The sequence below is a fragment of the Mixophyes fleayi genome, chromosome 4 (assembly GCF_038048845.1).
Source record: "Mixophyes fleayi isolate aMixFle1 chromosome 4, aMixFle1.hap1, whole genome shotgun sequence".
Taxonomy (NCBI): Eukaryota; Metazoa; Chordata; class Amphibia; order Anura; family Limnodynastidae; genus Mixophyes; species Mixophyes fleayi.
Window position 1 is genome coordinate 200,715,771 of NC_134405.1, and position 20,414 is coordinate 200,736,184.

Below are 20,414 nucleotides of genomic sequence, written 5' to 3' on the forward strand. Positions count from 1 at the left end.
GCGAAAGATACCCGACGTCCCCCTCCTATGTATGAGGGGGGAATCTTGGTATAGCCCCCTTCCTCCTCTCTCCGTAGCACCGACTGACTGAACCCAAGATGGCCGCCGGCGTCTTCAGTATCGGATAACCGGCGCTCTATGCCTGTAATGGCAGCGCCGGTTATCGGGGAGGCTGGAGGAGTGACAGCGGTCCCTGAGACAGCTTGTCACTCCTCAATCAGGCACCCATCTTCATTCTCTCCAGTCCCTGCCAGTGAGAGCCGCTGGCTCTCATCTGACAGGGGAATGCCTGCGCTGCCCAGCTGTGAGTGTGTTCTCTATAGTAGAACACACTCCAGCGCTGCCACCTGTATAAAAAATAAAAATCAAATAAAAAAAATATTTTTTTAAAAAAATTACTCTAAGTACTAAAAAACACTGCCCAACTCCTGGGCACCTAAAAAAACTGAACAAGAGAGGGCAGGGGGATTGTAGAGGGGAGGGGTCTGTCGGCAGTACTAAAAGTTAACTAGTTAGGTGCCAACTCCCCAAGCTCCCTCCACAACCCATGGTAAGCAGTGTCCCCCAGACTAGATGAAAGAGAAAATGGAGCTGGAGCGGCTACTACCAGACTATAATTCGCCACCGGCAGGCCCGCAAGATAGGCTAAGCCACTTTGTACCTGCCCCCACATTTCTCATTGCTTATGATTATTATTATAGCATTTATAAATTATCTGTCTACAGAGACCTCTAATTAGCAATCAGAAATACATAGTTTCAAGGACACAGATAAAATAAATAAATAAAACAAAATGCACTATAACCATTTTTCAAAGCCATCACGTAAAAAGTAATTTCCATAGTCAGTCGTCATTATATTGCTGCATCTCACCAAGTAAAGGAGTAATGAAAGCAGATTTGTCATAATTTTATTACAATATATAAAATTTCTTACAGTTCATAGCTAGCTACAGAGTCACGTCTGGTGTTCAGGCCGTTCACTGACCCCAAATAGTGCACACACTTAGAGAGTTCAGTTGAAAACACACCATGGAGTCTTATTCAAGTCACATTCCAACAGTACATTCAGCACAGTACATGGGGCACCACCAATGGTCAATTCGGAACGAGACTCCACACGATACTGGACACTATGCAGGCCCCCCTCATGGTCCACTTTGAACTGCTCCTGGGAAACACAGGAAAAAAACACTTGGGAATAACATGGCAAACACAGTATAAAAAAAGCCAGCTACAACAGCACAAATGAAGCTGTGCAAGAAATGTATTATCCAGCCCTTAGCACACCACACACATACAGATGCATCACAAAGTACCTGTGCATGGTAACAGAATAATTATTTGAGACCACCAGGCACCATCAGTAAGATGAACATACAAACGTGCCTGTACTTATGTTTAATTTCCATGCGTTAGCCAACTTAACCCTTTACACTTTGAATCTTAATATGTAACAACAGTCAGCATATCCTATTGTATATACTTCATTCTCTTATTTTCACTCATACATAGATTAAGACTCTCCCTTAAATTGATTAGATATTTGTTTGTAAACAAATAGGAGGCCTGAAGGAGGCAGCGTTCAATCAACCGATCACAATCTGGATACATTGGACAACAGAAACGACAAATCTCCATTAGTCTAGTTATCCTTTAGATTTATTCACTCATCAGGCAAGTAATTCCCTTTGAAAAAGCAATCTAAAAGGATATGCACCAGACACTCAATAAACTTTTTAAAGTCAACTAATGTAGGGACAGTGAATGAGAGCATTAGCAACAGATGAATAGAAAAACACTTTTTAAAATGCAAATTCCATAATTCCATATATATCACAACAAACATCCTCATGTTCGGCTGAAAAATAGAAGCTAGAATAGGCAAAAACAGACTCCGTCTAGTCCTCTGCCCTTTCCGATTATATAGCTGGACTTCATTTCAGTCATACATACTTTAAAGGATATGCGACAGACTTTCAAGTCCAGATCACATTGGTTAGACAAATAATCAGTACCTCCCTCAATGGCAACTGTATAACAGGACATGACAGATTGGATTGAGTTACATATTTGTTACATTCTTAAAACTAGTCTCTTATTTGCATTTTTGATTTTAATATAATACAACATACATGTTAATATTTTTTATTATATTTATATTCTATATTACTATTTCTATTTGTCAGGGGTCATAAAAGAGATTACTGGGTCTTCATTTAGCTTAGTAACACATTTAAAATGATGATAAAATATGGCATATCATTGTAACAGCTGCACACACAAAGAAAGAAAAAAAAGAAGATACTACACTAGTTAGTAGTTAGTTACATCCGTTACTGAACTTCGGTCAGGTCGCAACCTGATAAATGATCAACTATTAAGCATGTTTAAATAAAACTGCTTTTTTGTTACAAAAGCATATGCCATTTCTCCTTAAGATTTTACACTTGCCTGTTCTTTTACTGTTGCATACTTCCATGTTACATAGGAATAGAACAAGCTATTTCTCAAGATAAAGTATAGTAAAGTCATTATGCACCAGATACAGAGACTGATAAACTGTGCTATATAACCAAAATACACCTTAAAACTATACCTGCTTCTGAGCGGCAATCCTTTTCTGGTCCCGCTTCCTCCATGCAGGGTCATGAATATGGTGAAAGGTTTTGTATCCTGTGGTGATTCCAGTTGGTCGTAGAAGCTGGAATAATACATAAATTTGCATTGGAAACAATGTACTATTAAAAGCAACACTATATCATACATCAATACAAGGAAGCACAAAACAGCCAATGAAAAAAATCCACATGTGGCTAGGAATACTGTTCAAAGCAAGACTGCGTGGGTTTCCTCCGGGTGCTCCGGTTTCCTCCCACACTCCAAAAATATACTGGTAGGTTAATTGGCTGCTAACAAATTGACCCTAATCTGTGGTGTATGTTAGGGAATTTAGACTGTAACCTTCAATGGGGCAGGGACTGATGTGAGTTCTCTGTACAGCGCTGCGGAATTAGTGGAGCTATGATGATGATACATTATGCTAATGACTTAACTCTATTGTTGAGCAGAAAAACTAAATGATATTTCCAGAGATGTTGAAGATATATTTCAAGGTTTTGAACCTTGCTGAAACTAAAGCAGGATCTCATTTATTTAGAGGACGTAAGGATTTGGATTTGTGCACACGACATCCGCTATACTTAAAGTAGGGAACACTAGATTACATTTTGGAATAAATATGTGGTATAGCCCATATCATGTAAAAGTAAGTAGGGGAACAATCATGCCCGTATTCTCTCCATATGATGGCCACAGAATTATTTTTAGACCACTATATTTCTATTATCACTTTCAAAATAATACTAAGAAATAAATAGTTCCCCATGAAACAGACACATTGCCAAAAAAAGTAGGTAAAAGCATAAAATGTGTGTGTATTTTTAATGCATATATTGTCTATACTGACACAGAGCTGATATATAATGGTTACTATCTTTCAAATTGTGTTGGGTCAGTGTTTATGGATATGTTGGCCTACTTTCAGAATATGGATTTTCTGAGGAGCAACAAGCTCAATATGCTTCATATATTATTGGGCACTCAATGGATATTTTACAGATGCCACTACATAAGTATTTTTACACTACAGGGAATCCATGTGCAGGTTTATTTGGAATTATGAACTACCAGCAAATTCAGAAAGCAACAAAGCTACAGTGTGCAAAATCAAAGAGTAGTGTCTAGATTACCTTTAACCCAGCTCCTTTAATCCTACGGTAAAACTCATCATCTTCACGACCCCATCCCCAAAACCGATTTGACATTCCATTACACTGAAGGAAATAACATGACAAAGACAAAGGAACTTTTAAATGTAAACGATGACGTAATGAACTGAATTTTATCTTTCTTACATTCAAGTTTTTCAGCAATAATCTGTGCAAATCCCATAGCTCTCTAGAATTAACCAGTAACAATACAGCAGGTAAAGCCAAAATTGCATTATGCACCCTCATAATCTACACTGTTACAGCACACCAATAATATTCATTATACAAGAAGCAGTGTCCAGCTCTGCTATTCCAGCATAGCATAACTGTGTGCTAGTTCTGGAGGGGTTCTTTTTAAGTTTGCTTAGAATCAGATCATGTTAGTGTCTGGGCACTTGTGTGGCAGCAACTCAACAGATCAGTGTTAGCTATATGCAAACCTATACTAAAACACCACATTACAGGTGACAAAAAAAAGTGTGTGTGTGTGTATATATATATATATATATATATATATATATATATATATATATATATATATATATATATATATATATATATATGTCTACTATATAAATGCCCAGTGGCGTGTGTGAAAAAAACAAAACAAAAACAAGCTGCAGCGCCACCTGCTGGGCAGAGTTATACACTGACCTATATATTTCTTGAAGGAGAAGTGACAGTTGGGAGTGGTTGGTGGTTGCCGGGGGTGACAGTGGGGAGTTTTTAACACCTTAAGTAGCTTGATGAAGGATGTGGCGATGAAGATGAAGGATGAGGTGATGGAGAAAAATGATGAGGTGGTGACATGTGGACAAAACCACGTTAAAAAAGGGCGCTTGCGTCGGGAAGTAACGCTCTTCCCCTGAGGAGGCCTGGGCTAGGCCCAAATGCATGACAAGAACCTTTTTAACACCTTAAGTAGCTTGATTTGACTAGAATGCATGAGTATCATGCACGGGTTAACTTATATATATATATATTTACACACACACAGTGTATATACACACACACTATATATTTGATACAATTGGACTAAGTGAAATCTTTTTACGTAAGTTTTTTGTCCCCCTACGACGCTGTTTGCTTTCTGTTTTTATTCAACGTTAGAATTATGCACAAAGATCACAGACTAACAGCCTAAAAAAGTTCTGAAACATATAACAAAATAGTGCTTAAATAAAGTTCTATAAATAACAATTTAATGTGTTTAAAAAAAAAAAAAAAAAAAAAAAAAAAAAAGCTGCTGCAGCTACTTTCAGTTCTACTTTACAAAGCAATTACGCTCATATGTGGAGCTATACGCATCTTAACATCAGTTCAGGTCTCCACCAGGAGCATATGTGCCCGGTTTACGCCAGAAACACATCACAGACACTTTTGTCTTACTTGTGCCCACGTTTTTATCACTTTATTTTATGTGCAACAAGCTCATTTGCTATTGGCATCAACAAAGCTTTTAAAAAATATTTACTACAGCATAAACTCCAAATTTGCTTAAACACACACAGAATAGCATAATATATGCCCAAACGAAAAAAGGAAGCACCAATCTATATTGCATCAGCAAACAGCCAATCACAAGTGTTTTGCTAGAGCTGGAGACTGCAGCCATCATCATCCACTATTTTGCCTGCCCCTGACCACCTGCAAATAATACTGCGTTTTCAGGTGTATATGTGTTTATATCCCCCCCAATCTGCATCCATTCACAATTAAGTTCTTGATCTGCACTAGAACACCCACATCTCAAAGTGCAGAAAGGCACAAGTGGCAGAATCACGCGAATTAGCACGGGCCCGTAGGCGTACGCCCAGTTTTCTGTGCATACACAGAGTAAAGATACACTATGAAAACTGGCAAGAGACGCACTCTGCATCAGCCCCAGTGTTAAAAGAAAAAGAGATGGGAGCTGCATACTTTTTCACATCAATGTAAAATAATGCTTTACGCATAGAATAGCTCTCTATTCTTTGCTCATAAATAAAAGTTTATTTGTTGTGCTTTGTGACTGTGCTTCACTGAGCTCTCTAGGTCAAGAGTTTCATTTCATCATATTGTGCACAAAACAGGAAGTCTGCCTTGAACCTCAATCTGATATTTTATGCTAGTGTTGTATGAAAATATCTCGTCAGCCTTTAGAGCACATCTCCTGCTGAGCTTACCTACAACAGTAATAGGCACTAACATTGACATGTTTGTCAAGCCTAGTCTCTCTACAGTATGCCTTCTAATACTCGTATGTGGTTAAATTGGACCAAAAGCCTAGTCCTCCATTCAATAAATACAATAAATGAAGAAAACCTTTTTTCTTGAGCCACATGTGCTTTAGTTTTCAACCAGTTTCTATACGAGGCAATTTCTGTTTAGCCCAAAGCTTTTTTTATATGATGTGTTCAATTTGCTGATAACTCTTGCTATTGCAATACACGCATTGAGAACTGCTTTTCGGTTGCATAATTTTTGTTTCCGTTACTCTTTAACAGAAGCGAAGACTAAACACTTACTAAGTCATAATGCTGTTTGGTGAGCAGTAAAATTCCCCCAACGTAGGTCTTGTAGTGATACAAAGGGTGCAGTTCTGGAGAAGCCACATGGAAGGGACCCTTTTCTGGGAATCCATAATCCAAATCCGGGTTAAGAGGCAGCAGGTCAACATCGTGCATAGCAATATAGTCTGTTTCGTTCCCACTCTCCAAGAACCCCACATTAATCAGAGAAGCCCTGTTAAACCTGATATATAAAATACAATATGTGAGAATATTATACACTAGGGGAAAATTCAGTTGGCCTTGTTACTTGAAAAAGTAACACAGCCTGCACACACTATTACCGTTATTACGGTAATAGTGTGCATAAATACCGTTATTAAGGTAGTTTTAACGCCGGCTTTTTGCTCACAGTGCCCCGAGCTGCAAGCAGAATGCCGGCTTAATATTACCGTAATAACGGTAATACGTTCAACGCAGCAGTACTTCGGGGAAAATTGAGTTCCCTCCTATAAGTGAACACAAACAAGAATTTACAAGACCAAAAACGCTTGTTTTTTTTTGTTGGTTCTTTTTAGCGGGCAAGTTGTATGGAGTATCTACAGCATGCACTTGTGTTAGCCCAAATGCTTTATCTTGCTCTGACTTAGCCAGGAAGAAAACCATACTGCGTAACTAAATTTATGAGGCACTTTCACCTACTCACAGTGGAGGCAGTAATTCTATCGTCTGAACAAAGATTAAGAACCTAGCCCAGTGGATTCCAAACTTTCTCAGTTCAAGGCACCCTTAGGGTCTCCATATTTTCAAGGCACCCCTAAGCCAAAATAATAACCAAGTAGTCCCCCGACTTGTTTACCACTGGCCCTGGCATCCCTGTGAGATTTCTGCGGCACCCTAGGGAGCCACGGTGCAGTTTAGTAACCACTGATCTAGCCTATCACTTGATGGGACATCACTGAGGCACATGAAGGTTAGCTCATCTCACATAACTGCTGTCTCTATTGTGTGAAGGGATATTTTTTGCTCAAAATTATATTTTAAATGCCAAAGTAGTTAAATAATGTTAAATCAATTTTTAACTTAATGACCTACTTCGTCGTATAGCTTTGCTTCCTTCTTGCTCTGTAACCAGACTACTATCATGCTTAGCAGAGGGCGATTAAGAAAATCAACTATTCCCAGTTCTCTAGAGACAAAAAGTAGCTATATTACCACTTACTGGCTAATGGTGTTAGATCTAGCCTAGGTAGGACATGACCAAATGACTGCAGTGCTGCAGAACCAGGAACAAAGCATTTCAAGACCAATAACAGAGAATAACCCTGGTGATTGTGTGTTATAGGAACTTCTGTATTCACAGGCCCTCTTATTTTGCAGTACCATGCCCATTATATTGCTCACATTTATCTAGACTGAATTTTATAGTTATTCTTCAGGATTTTCTGTCACCAATGGTTACTTATTGAGACACCCTTTTTATTTTAACCTATGTTTTAGTGGACAAATACACTACATTAATATAATGGCTCTTCTACCTTCTAACCCCCATTTCACACATACATTAAAAAGTTCACCAGATTAGATGAAAAAATTGTGTGTAATAAAGTTCCTGTAACTTTATTTGAACAAGCAAAACTTTAAAACTGTGATGGGTAATCTGTTCCTAGGTTGCTCTGGGCTAGCTCAATCTTCAGCTCAGTACATTGAAAAAAGTGTGATTATTCAAGCAATTAAAAGGGGTATTCACCACCACATGACTTGAATATATTTGTTTGCACATAACCCACCTACAAGTTTTAATAAATATATACTTATTAGCTTTTCAAACATTTAAAGCAGGGTTGTCCAACCTGCGGCCCAGCACGCCTGTAAATGTGGCCCAGAAGGAGTTTAGGTTGTGGCAAGGGGGCAGCACTGTTAATGGAAAAAAAAATCCTGCAAAAAAAAAAAGAAAAGAAAATACTTACCTTGCGGTCACGTCAGCTGGTACTCCGGCTCCCCTCCTTGTCTCCTCCTCCGTGCGGTGCTCGCAGTGAATGTCGGGCGTGATGTCATCACGCCCAACATCCATTGCGGAGCGCAGCACAGAGGATTCACCCGCGCGAGAAGAACAATCAGCAGCACATAATTGGAGAAAAGAAGAGGAGAGGACAGGAGGACAAGCCGATTAAAAGGTAAGTTAAGGGAGATTTTTTTTATTATTTCAAGGGACGCTGACCAGTGAATAAAAGTCACCTGGTCCTGGAGCATCATGGACCTTATCTCCCTGCTACATACTTCTACTTGTAATACTAATGGGGCATTATATATTATTCTCTTTGGCCCATTATTAGTTGTTATCCCTTAACTAACATAGTGGTGTAATTAGCAAATCAGGTCACAATTTGGGGTCACAGTGATGTATATGTCAGGTACCGCAGGCCTGGTCAGGGCACCCTGATATACAATGCCTGGCTTAAATGCACTTTATTGATATTGCATCGAAACAATACAAAAAGTGATTATAGTATAATAACTAGAGAGGATTTTTTGAACAGGGCGATTGAAAGGTAAGTATAGGGGGATTTGAAAAAAAAGTTATATATATATATATATGTTAACTATGTTTTCTATGGTTTTTTGGATGATCAGCTATCGTTAGTGTATCTTATGTGCGGCCCAAACCAACTCGTCGTCTTCCAATGTGGCCCAGGGAAGCTAAAAGGTTGGACACCCCTGATTTAAAGGGCAAAAAATAAAATTATGCAACAGTTTTCATTATATGCAGACAGGTATAATTGAAAACGTACAAGAATGTAGTTACTTTATTCTTTATACTATATAGTATTTTTCTGCCTATTTTGGGCATGCCAATTTGGTCTTAAAAAAAGCACAATTATATTGCTTGTTATGTAAAGTATGTGCATTAAAGTGACAATATTCATTATGTATACAGTTTTACTGAAATTCACTGTATAGAATCTCAAGGGATGTAATTCAATTAGCTGAGAAGTGTCTCCGCAATGTCCACGAGACTCTTTATAGAGGTACCAGGAAAAAGGAGCAGGTATGTGTGCAGCATGATGTCCCCATGCCACAACGCCGCCAATTGAGTTACTCCCAATATGTTACATAATTTCGCATAACTTTCCTTCATATACACAAGGGGAGAAATTGTTGCTAACATGTGGCTTACTAATTGATGTTACTAGCAGTTATTTTCAAAACACATGAAACATTACTTTTTACCAGTGACATTGCAATAAACTAAGTGCCAATACCTAATTACGTTACTTGAACTATTCAATACATCTGACCACTATAATAGAAAATTACAGGCAGTTATGAAACATAACTAAGCACATACACACCTGAAGTGATCCACCTGATTTATAACAAATATACGGTGGTGGATTTTTTTCTCATAGAGATACTGATGCATGTGGGGGACAAAGCTTAGCAGTTCCTCAAACCGTTCCCTAAAAGGGACCAGCACAGCAAGGCGATGGGGACCCCATGAGGGATCCTCATTCATAGTCCTAGGAACAGGGGGACAGAGCTGCTTGGGAGATATATCTTCTTGCTTCTTCACATCACCTGTACAGCTGAGTTGCAACCAAAGCATGGATAGAAAACCAAGCAGCAAGCAGGTCAGGAACAGACTGAAGATACTGCATTTCCTAGGCAGAATTCCAAGAAAAAAGCCTGACCTAAAAAGGGAATATCAAAAGGTGATGTGTTGTCTGCACAAAATAGAAGGGTAAGTCATAAAGCACTATATGCTGAACAAAAATTATTATGTGTTAAACAGGTTTCACACTAAATTGCATTTGTGTGTCTGCAGTAGGGAAATTGATTCATGTAACTACTACACATTATTTGCATTTGAAGAAAGAAATAAAAAAGAAAAAAAAAATGATGTTGATAAAGTTTAAAAATGTTCATGTAAGTCAACCACTGCAATCGTAATGTATGTGGCTAAAAATATTGTTCAACAAGGAAGGAATGCAGAAAAGAGATAACAGATCTTTGACCTCACCTACTTTCCTCTCTGAGGTACAGGGCTGGTTTCCTCCGTGTCAGATACATCTCTGCTTGTAAACAGATTAGTACTAGATTACATAGCCATAAGCCGCTACGACCAACGACACAAGCATCTTATATATTGACCAACACCCGTCTACAAATCACGTAAATAAAGCCTTACTGAATCCCTATTCCCAACACACATCAGCCATCATTTCAGTCTATGGTCTCATTCTGCTTCTCTAAATAAAAAAAATATCTAATATACATTCTGCTGTCTTTAAAACGTTATCCCGTCATAAAAAGAACATGCTATATGCAATACGCCATTAGCAAACTATAAATGTACAAAGTTTCATGCAGTTACCATTTGCGTAACCTCCGCATAACTCACAACTACCAATATAAGGTGCAACCAGAAAACTCTTCCTACAGCCAACAACGGGCTCTCTCTAGGACCTGGAGGTGTACACAGGGCGCTCTCCTACGTGATCCTATCCTAGAAATAAAGACAGCGGTGGGGTCCCAGCCAGAGGCACAGGCGGGGCGGCAGTAGTGTAGAGGGGCTGGCAGGAGACAGGGGCTCACTATGTCCCCCCGGGGTAGCTCTTCTACCCGTTACACGCTGGCTATTCACACAGCTGTCCTCAGCCTACTTCCTCCCCTGCAACATACTTTACCACTTAAATGTTCCGGCACTAGAAGTTCCTGTAGTGAACCAGGTCTTTACTTGTACAGACAGCTTAAAAATGTGATCTGCACATGACCTGTATTTAATTATTACAGACTACTACTACACTACCAACAAAAGCTCCCAAAATAATTGATTTCAAATATATACGTCCTCTGCTATATTGACACAGATCTGCTTTTGACAATAAAGGGGAAAACGTATTCTTTTGAGTGATTTAGAGTTTACAGATTAGGCATTACTCATTTTACATGACCTTATTTGTTCTAATGCAGCACTTATAAATGACAAGTACAGCACTGTGGCATTACATTAGTCCCTGCCCCCATTGGAGCATACAGTCTAAATCAGGCCTGTCCAACCTGTGGCCCTCCAGATGTTGTGAAACTACAAGTCCCAGCATGCCCTTCCAGCTATCAACTGGTTGTCTACCAGCAAAGCATGCTGGGGCTTGTAGTTTCACAACACCTGGAGGGCCGCAGGTTGGACAGGCCTGGTCTAAATTACCCAGCACACACAGACTAGGTTTAATTTTGTCAGCAGCCAGTGAACCTACTAGTATGTTTTTGGAATGTGGGAGGAAACTGGAGCAGTTCGAGGAATCCGTACAAACACGGGGAAAAACAGACTACAAACAGACCAGATCCTGGGTCAGGAAATTAATTTGTGATCCCAGCATGGATTCCTGGAGTAAAAAGCAAACAACTGGAGTAGAAAGAAAACACTGAATACAGACCACATCACTTCCATGTCCTGCTGTTCCATCCTCCTTCCTACATTAGCCCAGCACTGTAGGGATATGCTTTACATGCTACTTTTTACCAATTTTGTATGAATTTATTCCTAATACAGCATAACAGACATTTGGTAAAATTGGTGCTGAATGTAAGGTGACAATAGTTTTCAAATCAAAACCAGGGACATATTGGGGCACTGTGCAGCAAACTTTTTTTTCAATAGTATTTGACATCTACATGGTGGTGTCATTTGGCCCAATGACAGAACAAACGGTTCTTGACCTTCCTGTGCGTGGGCAGATTTGCACTGAACTAATGTGTATAGACTGTTCTATTTTTAGAAATAGAAATACAACTCATTACCATAAACAAGGCAGCAAACAAAATGTACACCTTCCCATATGCTCAAGAAACAAAAAAAAATAAATAAAAAATTATAAATCCAAGACAGGGATACTCTGCACTCACTAAGCATACAATTAATGCTGATCTAGCTACTTTTCTATATTAAAAACATGGAATGTTAGTTCCACATAATGCAATATAGAGGCAAACTAGCGAGATGTGAGCCCATAGCTCACTAGTTCACCATGCAGCTGGCCCCATTGTACCGCACTTGCTGCACTAATGCAAGTTCTGCCACTGGCAAAATATGTTAAGGTGACTAACTCACAGCAGTCTTCCCCTTCTGGCCAGTCATAACATGATCAAATGCTAGGCTTTTAGGTTTTAATCTGAATTGAAGCTTACCTGCACACATCTTTTAAAAGGAAAATCTTCCCCAAAAATTAGCAGCCATGGGACACCTGACAAATATTCTATGTATACATATTGTTTTATATTGATATACACAAACGTTCATCTATACATTTGTAAATCTTCTGTTATCTAATGTCTTATTCAACAGATATGTGCTCATGAGCTACAAAAGCAAGTGTGCAAACCAGAAATGCATGCAACTGATCACATACACAGAGCAGAGTAAACAGAAAGAAAAAAAATAAACCAAGTGAAGGAGATAATAAAAATGCAATGCATAACACAACATCTAATTTTAAATAAAATATATCCTGCATTTGTTCTAATCATAAAATAGATATAAAAATAGGTGTTTTAAGTGCTTTTAATTTTATTTCCAAACCTCCCAGACAGACCTTTGTCAACCTTTCTGGTATAAACTTGGTAAACTAAACTCTGTAGGGGCTATGCTAAAATGGAAATCCCTATCCAAAAGTTTACAGACATTCTCTTTGAAGAACTATTTTAAACAAACAAAAAGAGCACATCTGGGGGTAAATGTATTAATGTCCGGATTCTTCAACTCCGGCGTGTTCAGCGATTAAATTTAAAGCGGCGCTGCATTGTAAAGGGAAACTTCCCTTTACAATGCAGCGCCGCTTTAAATTTAATCGCTGAACACGCCGGAGTTGAAGAATCCGGACATTAATACATTTACCCCCTGATCAAAGTAAGAAGTACAGTAAAAAGCTGAAGAAACCTTACAGCTGTGACAGGACACCTTATGGGTCTGCAACTTAATGCTGATTTATCTCAGTGTGGAATGGTGATGCATTCAATAATGCCAAGGTGTGTATGAAAATGTAGCATTTACATATATTGGACGGTTTATTCAAAACAGATAAACATGTAATAAACAAGAAATGCTGTACAGAGACTAACCATGCAAATGTAACAATTTGGAAAAAGGACAGGCATACTACCATTTACAGTACTGGCTGTTCTCTGCACCCTCCACCCATTTATAGTACCTAGAAATGCATCCTAGAGTAGTTACTGACAATCATTGGTCCCTGTGTAACAGCAGGGAACCAAAATGGAGTTAGATCACTTGCTTGACAAGATTCAATGTAAAATACTATGCATGGCCAGCAATATCCTCACCGTTCTACTTCCTTTGGAACTGTCAGTGATATCATAACCAGGGTTACCATAGAGGAGGGCGAGACCCTTGGTCTAGCAAAAGCCAGAGAGGATCTCTATCCTCTGCCCTTACCTTTAGAGGATCTCTGCCCTTACCTTTATAACATGTGTTAACTAATTTATCATCTAAGAAGTCTATATACACACACAACCAATAGGAAGTAGTTTGTCTGGTGGGAAGGGAGGTAGCAGAGTTCAAGTTCACTTGGGTTGCCTAGGAATAGCTTTTGATTGCATAATCTAAGTCAGTGGATCCCAAACTTTTTTTCAGTTCGAGGCACCCTAAGGGTCTCCATAATTTTTTCAAGGCACCCCTAAGCCAAAATAATTACCAAGTAGTCCCCCGCCTTGCTTACCACTGGCCCTGGCCGAGGCACCCCTGTGATATCTCCGAGGCACCCCAGGGAGCCTAGGCACACAGTTTGGGAACCACTGGTCTAAGTGACTTCTAGAGAAAATGTACATATATGAACATTTGTCTGCACATATGGGGCAAAACATATGATCCTGAAGTGGTTAAACATGGTACAGGTTAAAGGGGAGAATTACTTCAATGTACTTTTCATATCTGCAGAGGGTAATACCAAACAAAGCATTTAGTCTTCATGTGTAGTATCAAAAATGTACATTTCTGAGTATAGAGGGATTTCATTTGTTAGCAATATGGACATTATATGAGAAAAAATATATAGCTAACATGGAATCCATAATTAATGTACACACAATAAAATAGAAATATACTTGCATATTTTGCTAGTAGTATGTGTAGTTTACGGTTATATCTAGTTTATTGTGCTATAATAAAATGTTTAACATAGGATATGCACACACTTAAGTTTGTGAAGAACAATCATGTTATTAGCACCAATACAAAACAATCCATGAGTCAAGATGGAGAAAGATTGTTTTTCTTTTATTTATAGCAAAACATGGAAAAACAAAACCCCCAAAACAGACATTCAAAAATCAGTAACTACAGGATCAATGTATCCTGGGATCCTAGTGGCTCAATTCCCCAAACACAATAGGGAGCCAAAGTTAAGTCTCTTAGAGAATATTTCTGCAGGTGATTTAAGCATTTGGCAAGTGCAATTAATCCCAAGACATATTACAAAATCTCATTTTGACAGAAACAGCTGCAGCCAGATTGGATCCTGGTGAAATGTAACTTTTACCATAGCTGAACATCTTTATATGACAGTTGAGTTGGCCAATCCATTAACTGCTTTGACAGGCTCCTCCAACACAGTTCAAACTCAAGTTAGGTAGCAATAAGCCATATGATCCTGTGCCCATTACTATAGAAAGAAAAATCAATAACCCTCAGTTAAGTTAAAAGCACATAAAATTAACCCAAAGACCGCGTCACCGTAAAAACAATTATGTATATAGACAAAACATGGAGGTTACTGCAAGTATGGCTTCCCTGATTAGCAGAATAGGAAACAGAACAAGCTTATTTTTGGGGACTGTTATCAATTCATGGTTCATAGAAAAAGTTTAAACAAAAAAAAATGCAGTAACTGAATACTAACGCTGAACGTCAAACAGCAAAAAAACTGATTTTATATTTTAGGAAAGTTCCCAAGCTTCCACCCATGCTTGGGGCATAGTAGATCCAACCAGTGTTCTGGTTCCAACTGCTGGAGACACCATTTAACACAGTTCCATGTATAATCCTGTAGATTCTAGAGGTGGAAGACGCCTAGCTGGAGATGGGTCCAAGAATTCTGACAAACCAAATCCTGCTACCTTGATGTAGCCTACACCAGTTTCTTTGCTTCAAAGAAACTCTTAAGATGCCTCATCTGCCAGACTCCAATGGCCACAAGTATGAAAGTCTGAGCAATGGACCACCACAGGACACGCTGGTTGGTGCTCTCACTGGTCTGACGAAACCGCTCTTCTCGCCACTGAAAGAACAAGGGATAGTACATTGGAACAGGAACATAAGTAAATAGAGGTGCTTGTGTCATAATGCAAATAGATGGGGACGAAATGAGCCAGAGAAGTGTATAATGGCCTCAATTTACTGGCCCAACCTTTAATAGTCAATAAGTAATTTGATTGCAGAGAAGTACATATACACAGCTGAGACAGTGAATGCATCATATCTCACTGGTATAAACAGTTGTAACCCAAAAGTAGATGTCATCAAAATTTAGATGGGTGTTAATACAGTACACATCAATATCTGTGATACTAGCTTGTTTTCTAGCTTTCCCTCAATCAGTAAAAAAAACTACCTAAAGCAGGGGTTGTTTTTTTTCTGCCAAAGCCCCAATATTTTACACTTTACTGGCTGGCAGCGATTATGTGAAATTATGTAACCAATGTCAAGAATCCCAAGTGCAGCTTGTCCAAGTACACAATAACCTCGCATGGTGTATGTTTGGATCCATATTCTAACAGCCCCATTCCTTTGCATACAAATGTACTTTAAGGAACAAACCTACATAAAGCAGACCCAACGTCTCTATAGCCAAAAGGCATATGCTGAAAAAGAAAAATAATAGGTTTGCTTGTTTTGGTGGATAATCATATCCTTACTCTCTGGTAATTTTGTTCCTTTTGAATCTGTTCCACTTGCTCTATGAGTTGTCGTACACGCAGCTGGAGCTCACTCAGTTTGTCCTTGGCAGCAATCTGGGCATAATCATTGGCATGTTCCCCAACTTGAATATCAAGGTGAACCCTCTGCAGAGAAAGCAAACATTTCAAAGAACGTTGAATCATGCAAGAAGTGAGGAATAAAAAAAATAAATAAAAATGAACGTATAAAGTCAAATGAGAGAAGCTTGTTTTTCATAAAATGTTTATATTCAATATGGTTAAGATACTGAACACATATGGAGCATTTCAATGCCCAAGACTTCTGTGAAACAGTCATAAGTTAACTATTTGCTGTGTTTTTCCTAACAAAGACATGCCTTGTGGAAGGGTGAAAACTAGATATCAATAGTAGAGTCTCAGAGAGTTTCTTCTATATCCATTTCCATTTCCATTTTTTTTTTTAATCCTAAACAGAAGTTGCTCCACCTGAAACAAACAACATCTACAACATTTTAATGATGTATCCTGTTATTTGAAATGGGTATATACATATATTCATCATTTACAGGGGTGGCTGAAGGCTCATGACAACACCACTGTTCTATTGAACATATAGACAGGACACATGCAAGGCCAGTGATGTCTCAGCTTTTTGCTTGTAAAAAGTGTTCTAAAGACGCGAGTGTGGCATCAGCTATCTAAAATTGTGTGAAGTTGTGATTGCCTAAAATCGCGACATTCTCCATTTAAGACTAGCTCCAGTAAAGTAGTATTCCCATTCCTTCTCTTTGCCAATTGGATAACCAGCGTGAGATTTGATCAGTGTATACCAAATCTTCACTGACTGGACAAGATAAGGTTAGTGGAGATTAAACGCACATAATATACTAGGAAGAGATAGAACTTGGGGTGAGAAATTAACAAAAATAATGGTGGAGGGGCGTGGTTCAGCACATTTACTTTGCTAATGCAATGTATTTTACTTTCACTCTACATATCAGAAGCCTTTAAATTTGGGGTTAATTGGTTGCTTAGCTTTCAATACAAGACATATCTACATACAAGGAAAGAACATTATCCTTTGTGTGCATCCACTGTATTTGCTCTGCAGTAGATGTGGTAATTAATGCATTAATTGTTCTCTGCAATTTATATTTTATACTGAACTCTTTACATGTCCTCTATACTCACCAACATGCCACCAGCAAAGAGAGCAAATTTAGTAGAGTTAGAATGCAGACATATCTGGTGCTCTCCAGGGGTATGAGAAGTGAAGGTGAAACGTCCCTCTGAACCGTACTGACGAGAAAGAATGACCTAAAAGGAATGACAAGTTGAAATGCATTAGTACAGCCTAGGAGATCTACACAGAGCAGCAACGGGAAACAAATGCTACACTTACTTTATCATCTGGATCCTTCACCTCCACAAACATGCCAAGCCCAGGTGTTGCTGGCAAATATTCTTCCCTCTGCTTGTCATACAGCTGGGTGCGGTAGTTACCTGCAATATCATAAAGATTAATATGAACACTCCATTGTCTTGTACTGGTTTCCTTAATTGCAATTATTTAAAGGTACATCACTGAAAAAAAAATAACTGCAGTTTATGTTTAGTATTTCCAGTGTAAGTCTGTTCAAAATCTGTATATGGTCTACCAAAAAATAAAATTGGAAGAAATGAGAGGTCGAGTGCACGCACACACAACATTCAATAAAACTTCCATTTATGAAATTGTTTACATTTTATGTTCCAGTAAATTGAAAATTAAAGTCGCTTTATATAAATGAGTTGATAAAATGTATTGCTACAGACAAAATACTGAACAGTGCTTATAAGTGCCCAAGTACACCTAAACAATATCAAGGCAGAGCAACATTTCGCAAAAGATTGGCTTTAAAAGAGTAATACTTTTTTTAATAATCATATAACCTAAAAACAGCAATACATATCCCATATCAAAAAAGTGTAGAAAAGTTTTGAAAAAAATGTAGTTGACATAAAAAGGAGCATACATAATCAATGGGGTGGAAAACTAGTTAGAAAGTGATATGTAAAAATCAGATGCAATTTTTTTATTATAGCAAAGGTAATTATGAGATGATTTACATTTACTACATATCAAACTTTTTCCTATTGTTTATATATGCTCCAGTTTAAGTCTGTCAATTAAAACTGATCTTTTTATTGCTACATCATTTGAAGTGTTGCTGTTTGTGATTAAAAAATTTTTACGTCAATCCTTTGCAGCAAGTTGTTCTGTCATATTGATGATTTAATGGTGTACTTAGGTAGTATTAGTGCTGTTCTTAAACAATTTGCCTTTTTTTTTTAAGAAGAGTTTTAAAGGGAATGTCAAGCCCCCTATTGGTATTTATATATTTTCAGTTTATCTAAATACATAATCCTGGTTATATTGTGAATGTAGCACCTGAATACATTTGTATATGTTTTTTATTTTCGCCTGTAAAATTGTATCCATACGTAAAAGCTTGAAAAGCTGATCAGACAGAGAAATGTGATTTTTCCTACACAAAACAGAATCATAGGGCAGCACAGTGGCCTAGTGGTTAGCACTTCTGCCTCACAGCACTGGGGTCATGAGTTCGATTCCCGACCATGACTTTATCTGTGTGGAGTTTGTATGGGTTTCCTCCGGGTGCTCCGGTCTCCTCCCACACTCCAAAAACATACTGGTAGGTTAATTGGCAGCTATCAAAAATTGACCCTAGTCTCTGTCTGTTTGTCTCCGTGTGTGTGTGTGTGTGTGTGTGTGTGTGTGTGTGTGTGTGTGTGTGTGTGTGTGTGTGTGTGTGTGTCTATATTAGGGGAATTTAGACTGAGCTCCAATGGGGCAGGGACTGATGTGAATGAGTTCTCTGTACAGCTCTGCGGAATTAGTGGCGCTATATAAATGATGATGATGATTATGGTTAGTAATCTCACTGGAAGACACCCAGTCAAAACCCTTTAGCAGAAAATGACTAATAAGTGACCAACAGCTCGTAGTCCGCTGCAAAGCACATGGAAAGAATATGTCAAATATATCATTCTATAGAAGTATGGGAACTTTTACATATATATTTGCACATTAAATAAACAGCTCTATTAACAATTACTAGTATTTTAGTTTTAGTGGTCCTTTAAGCTGAAAATAACTATCTGCAGTTGATTGCTGGTTTGTTACTGTACTACTCAAAGGACAAACAAAAACAGATTTGGCCTAACCAAAGTGCACCAGCATTCAGTTTATAGACTAAATAAAAAAATAGAAAGGTACTACGTGTAAGCACCTGTTGTAAACAAACAAAACCATACAAGTACACCTTGGCAATAAATATATATTTTTTAATCACTGTACATAAGTAGTTTTTGTTCCTTTATTGACACTCTTGTTGGGTTTAAACGTTCTCCATCCTTAAGCACTTTTGAAATGGATATACAATAATGAAAAGCAACAGGATTTATATGGTTGAAAATTTATACTGCCATTGACCTTATGAACTATATTGAGGCAATGCACTAAACATAGAAGGAATAAAATAATAAGGCATCAAATACATAACATCATTAACATTGAATGTTCATTTGATACACTGCCAGGACAGAGTCAGATATACATTATAAATAACACAACTAGAAAGGATTGTAAAATGTCACTCACTGAACGTAAATTGCCATTACATAGATATATAGTAAAGTGTCACCAAGGTCCCCATTTAAACTGAAAGCTCATGTAAAGCCTCTTGTTTGGCCTTTACCCGCCCACAACTGACAGTACAAGCTCTTGTTATACGCTACGTTATCCATAATACAAGTCTAACCAGGAATAGATGCTATAAAGTCCGGTCACCGGGTGATAGACGGGTGTTGGGTGTTCTCCGCCTATCACCCAGTGGCAGGAGCTCTGCCCCACTGTGTGCATGTAAAGTCAATGAAAGGATAGGACTGGATTATTGCTCCCCAGCGTCTCACCTATCACCATGGTCTCGTCGGGGATCTCCTCAATGAAACATTTCTTCTCGGTCTCCCCGATGTGGAAGTACAGGGAGGAGGCCGGGCCCATAGAGGCGGCGAGACACAGCAGAAGCCAGGCACCAGCCATCTTCAAGTATGGCCAAATCCTCACCACCGGAAGCTGAGGTAGCTTTACACCGGCTGCCACGTCCTCCCCGCCCACCAATCAGAGGCTGGCTCGCACTCACTGCGGGGAGGTGGTTTAC

At 38.6% G+C, this 20,414-nt stretch overlaps 2 protein-coding genes across 3 annotated transcripts; both read right to left on the reverse strand.

Annotated features, from left to right (window-relative positions):
- Positions 1 to 894: 894 nt before the first annotated feature.
- Positions 895 to 10,910, reverse strand: B4GALT7 (beta-1,4-galactosyltransferase 7). Of its 2 annotated transcripts, none has more exons than XM_075209118.1 (6): positions 10,287 to 10,910; positions 9,615 to 9,953; positions 6,280 to 6,505; positions 3,752 to 3,835; positions 2,599 to 2,703; positions 895 to 1,170 (listed from the first exon to the last, which is right to left on the reverse strand). In XM_075209118.1, the coding sequence occupies exons 2-6, from the start codon at positions 9,866 to 9,868 to the stop codon at positions 1,015 to 1,017; spliced, it is 825 nt and encodes a 274-aa protein (XP_075065219.1). In that variant the 5' UTR covers positions 9,869 to 9,953; positions 10,287 to 10,910; the 3' UTR covers positions 895 to 1,014. The 2 variants fall into 2 exon arrangements, with proteins under 2 accessions (XP_075065219.1, XP_075065218.1); XM_075209117.1 differs by having other exon boundaries at positions 10,283 to 10,910.
- Positions 10,911 to 14,530: 3,620 nt separating this feature from the next.
- TMED9 (transmembrane p24 trafficking protein 9) lies at positions 14,531 to 20,331 on the reverse strand. Its single transcript, XM_075209119.1, has 5 exons — positions 20,167 to 20,331; positions 17,594 to 17,694; positions 17,383 to 17,508; positions 16,189 to 16,335; positions 14,531 to 15,551 (listed from the first exon to the last, which is right to left on the reverse strand). Exons 1-5 carry the CDS (start codon positions 20,294 to 20,296, stop codon positions 15,402 to 15,404), a joined length of 654 nt encoding a protein of 217 aa, XP_075065220.1. The 5' UTR covers positions 20,297 to 20,331; the 3' UTR covers positions 14,531 to 15,401.
- Between the last annotated feature and the right edge of the window lie 83 nt (positions 20,332 to 20,414).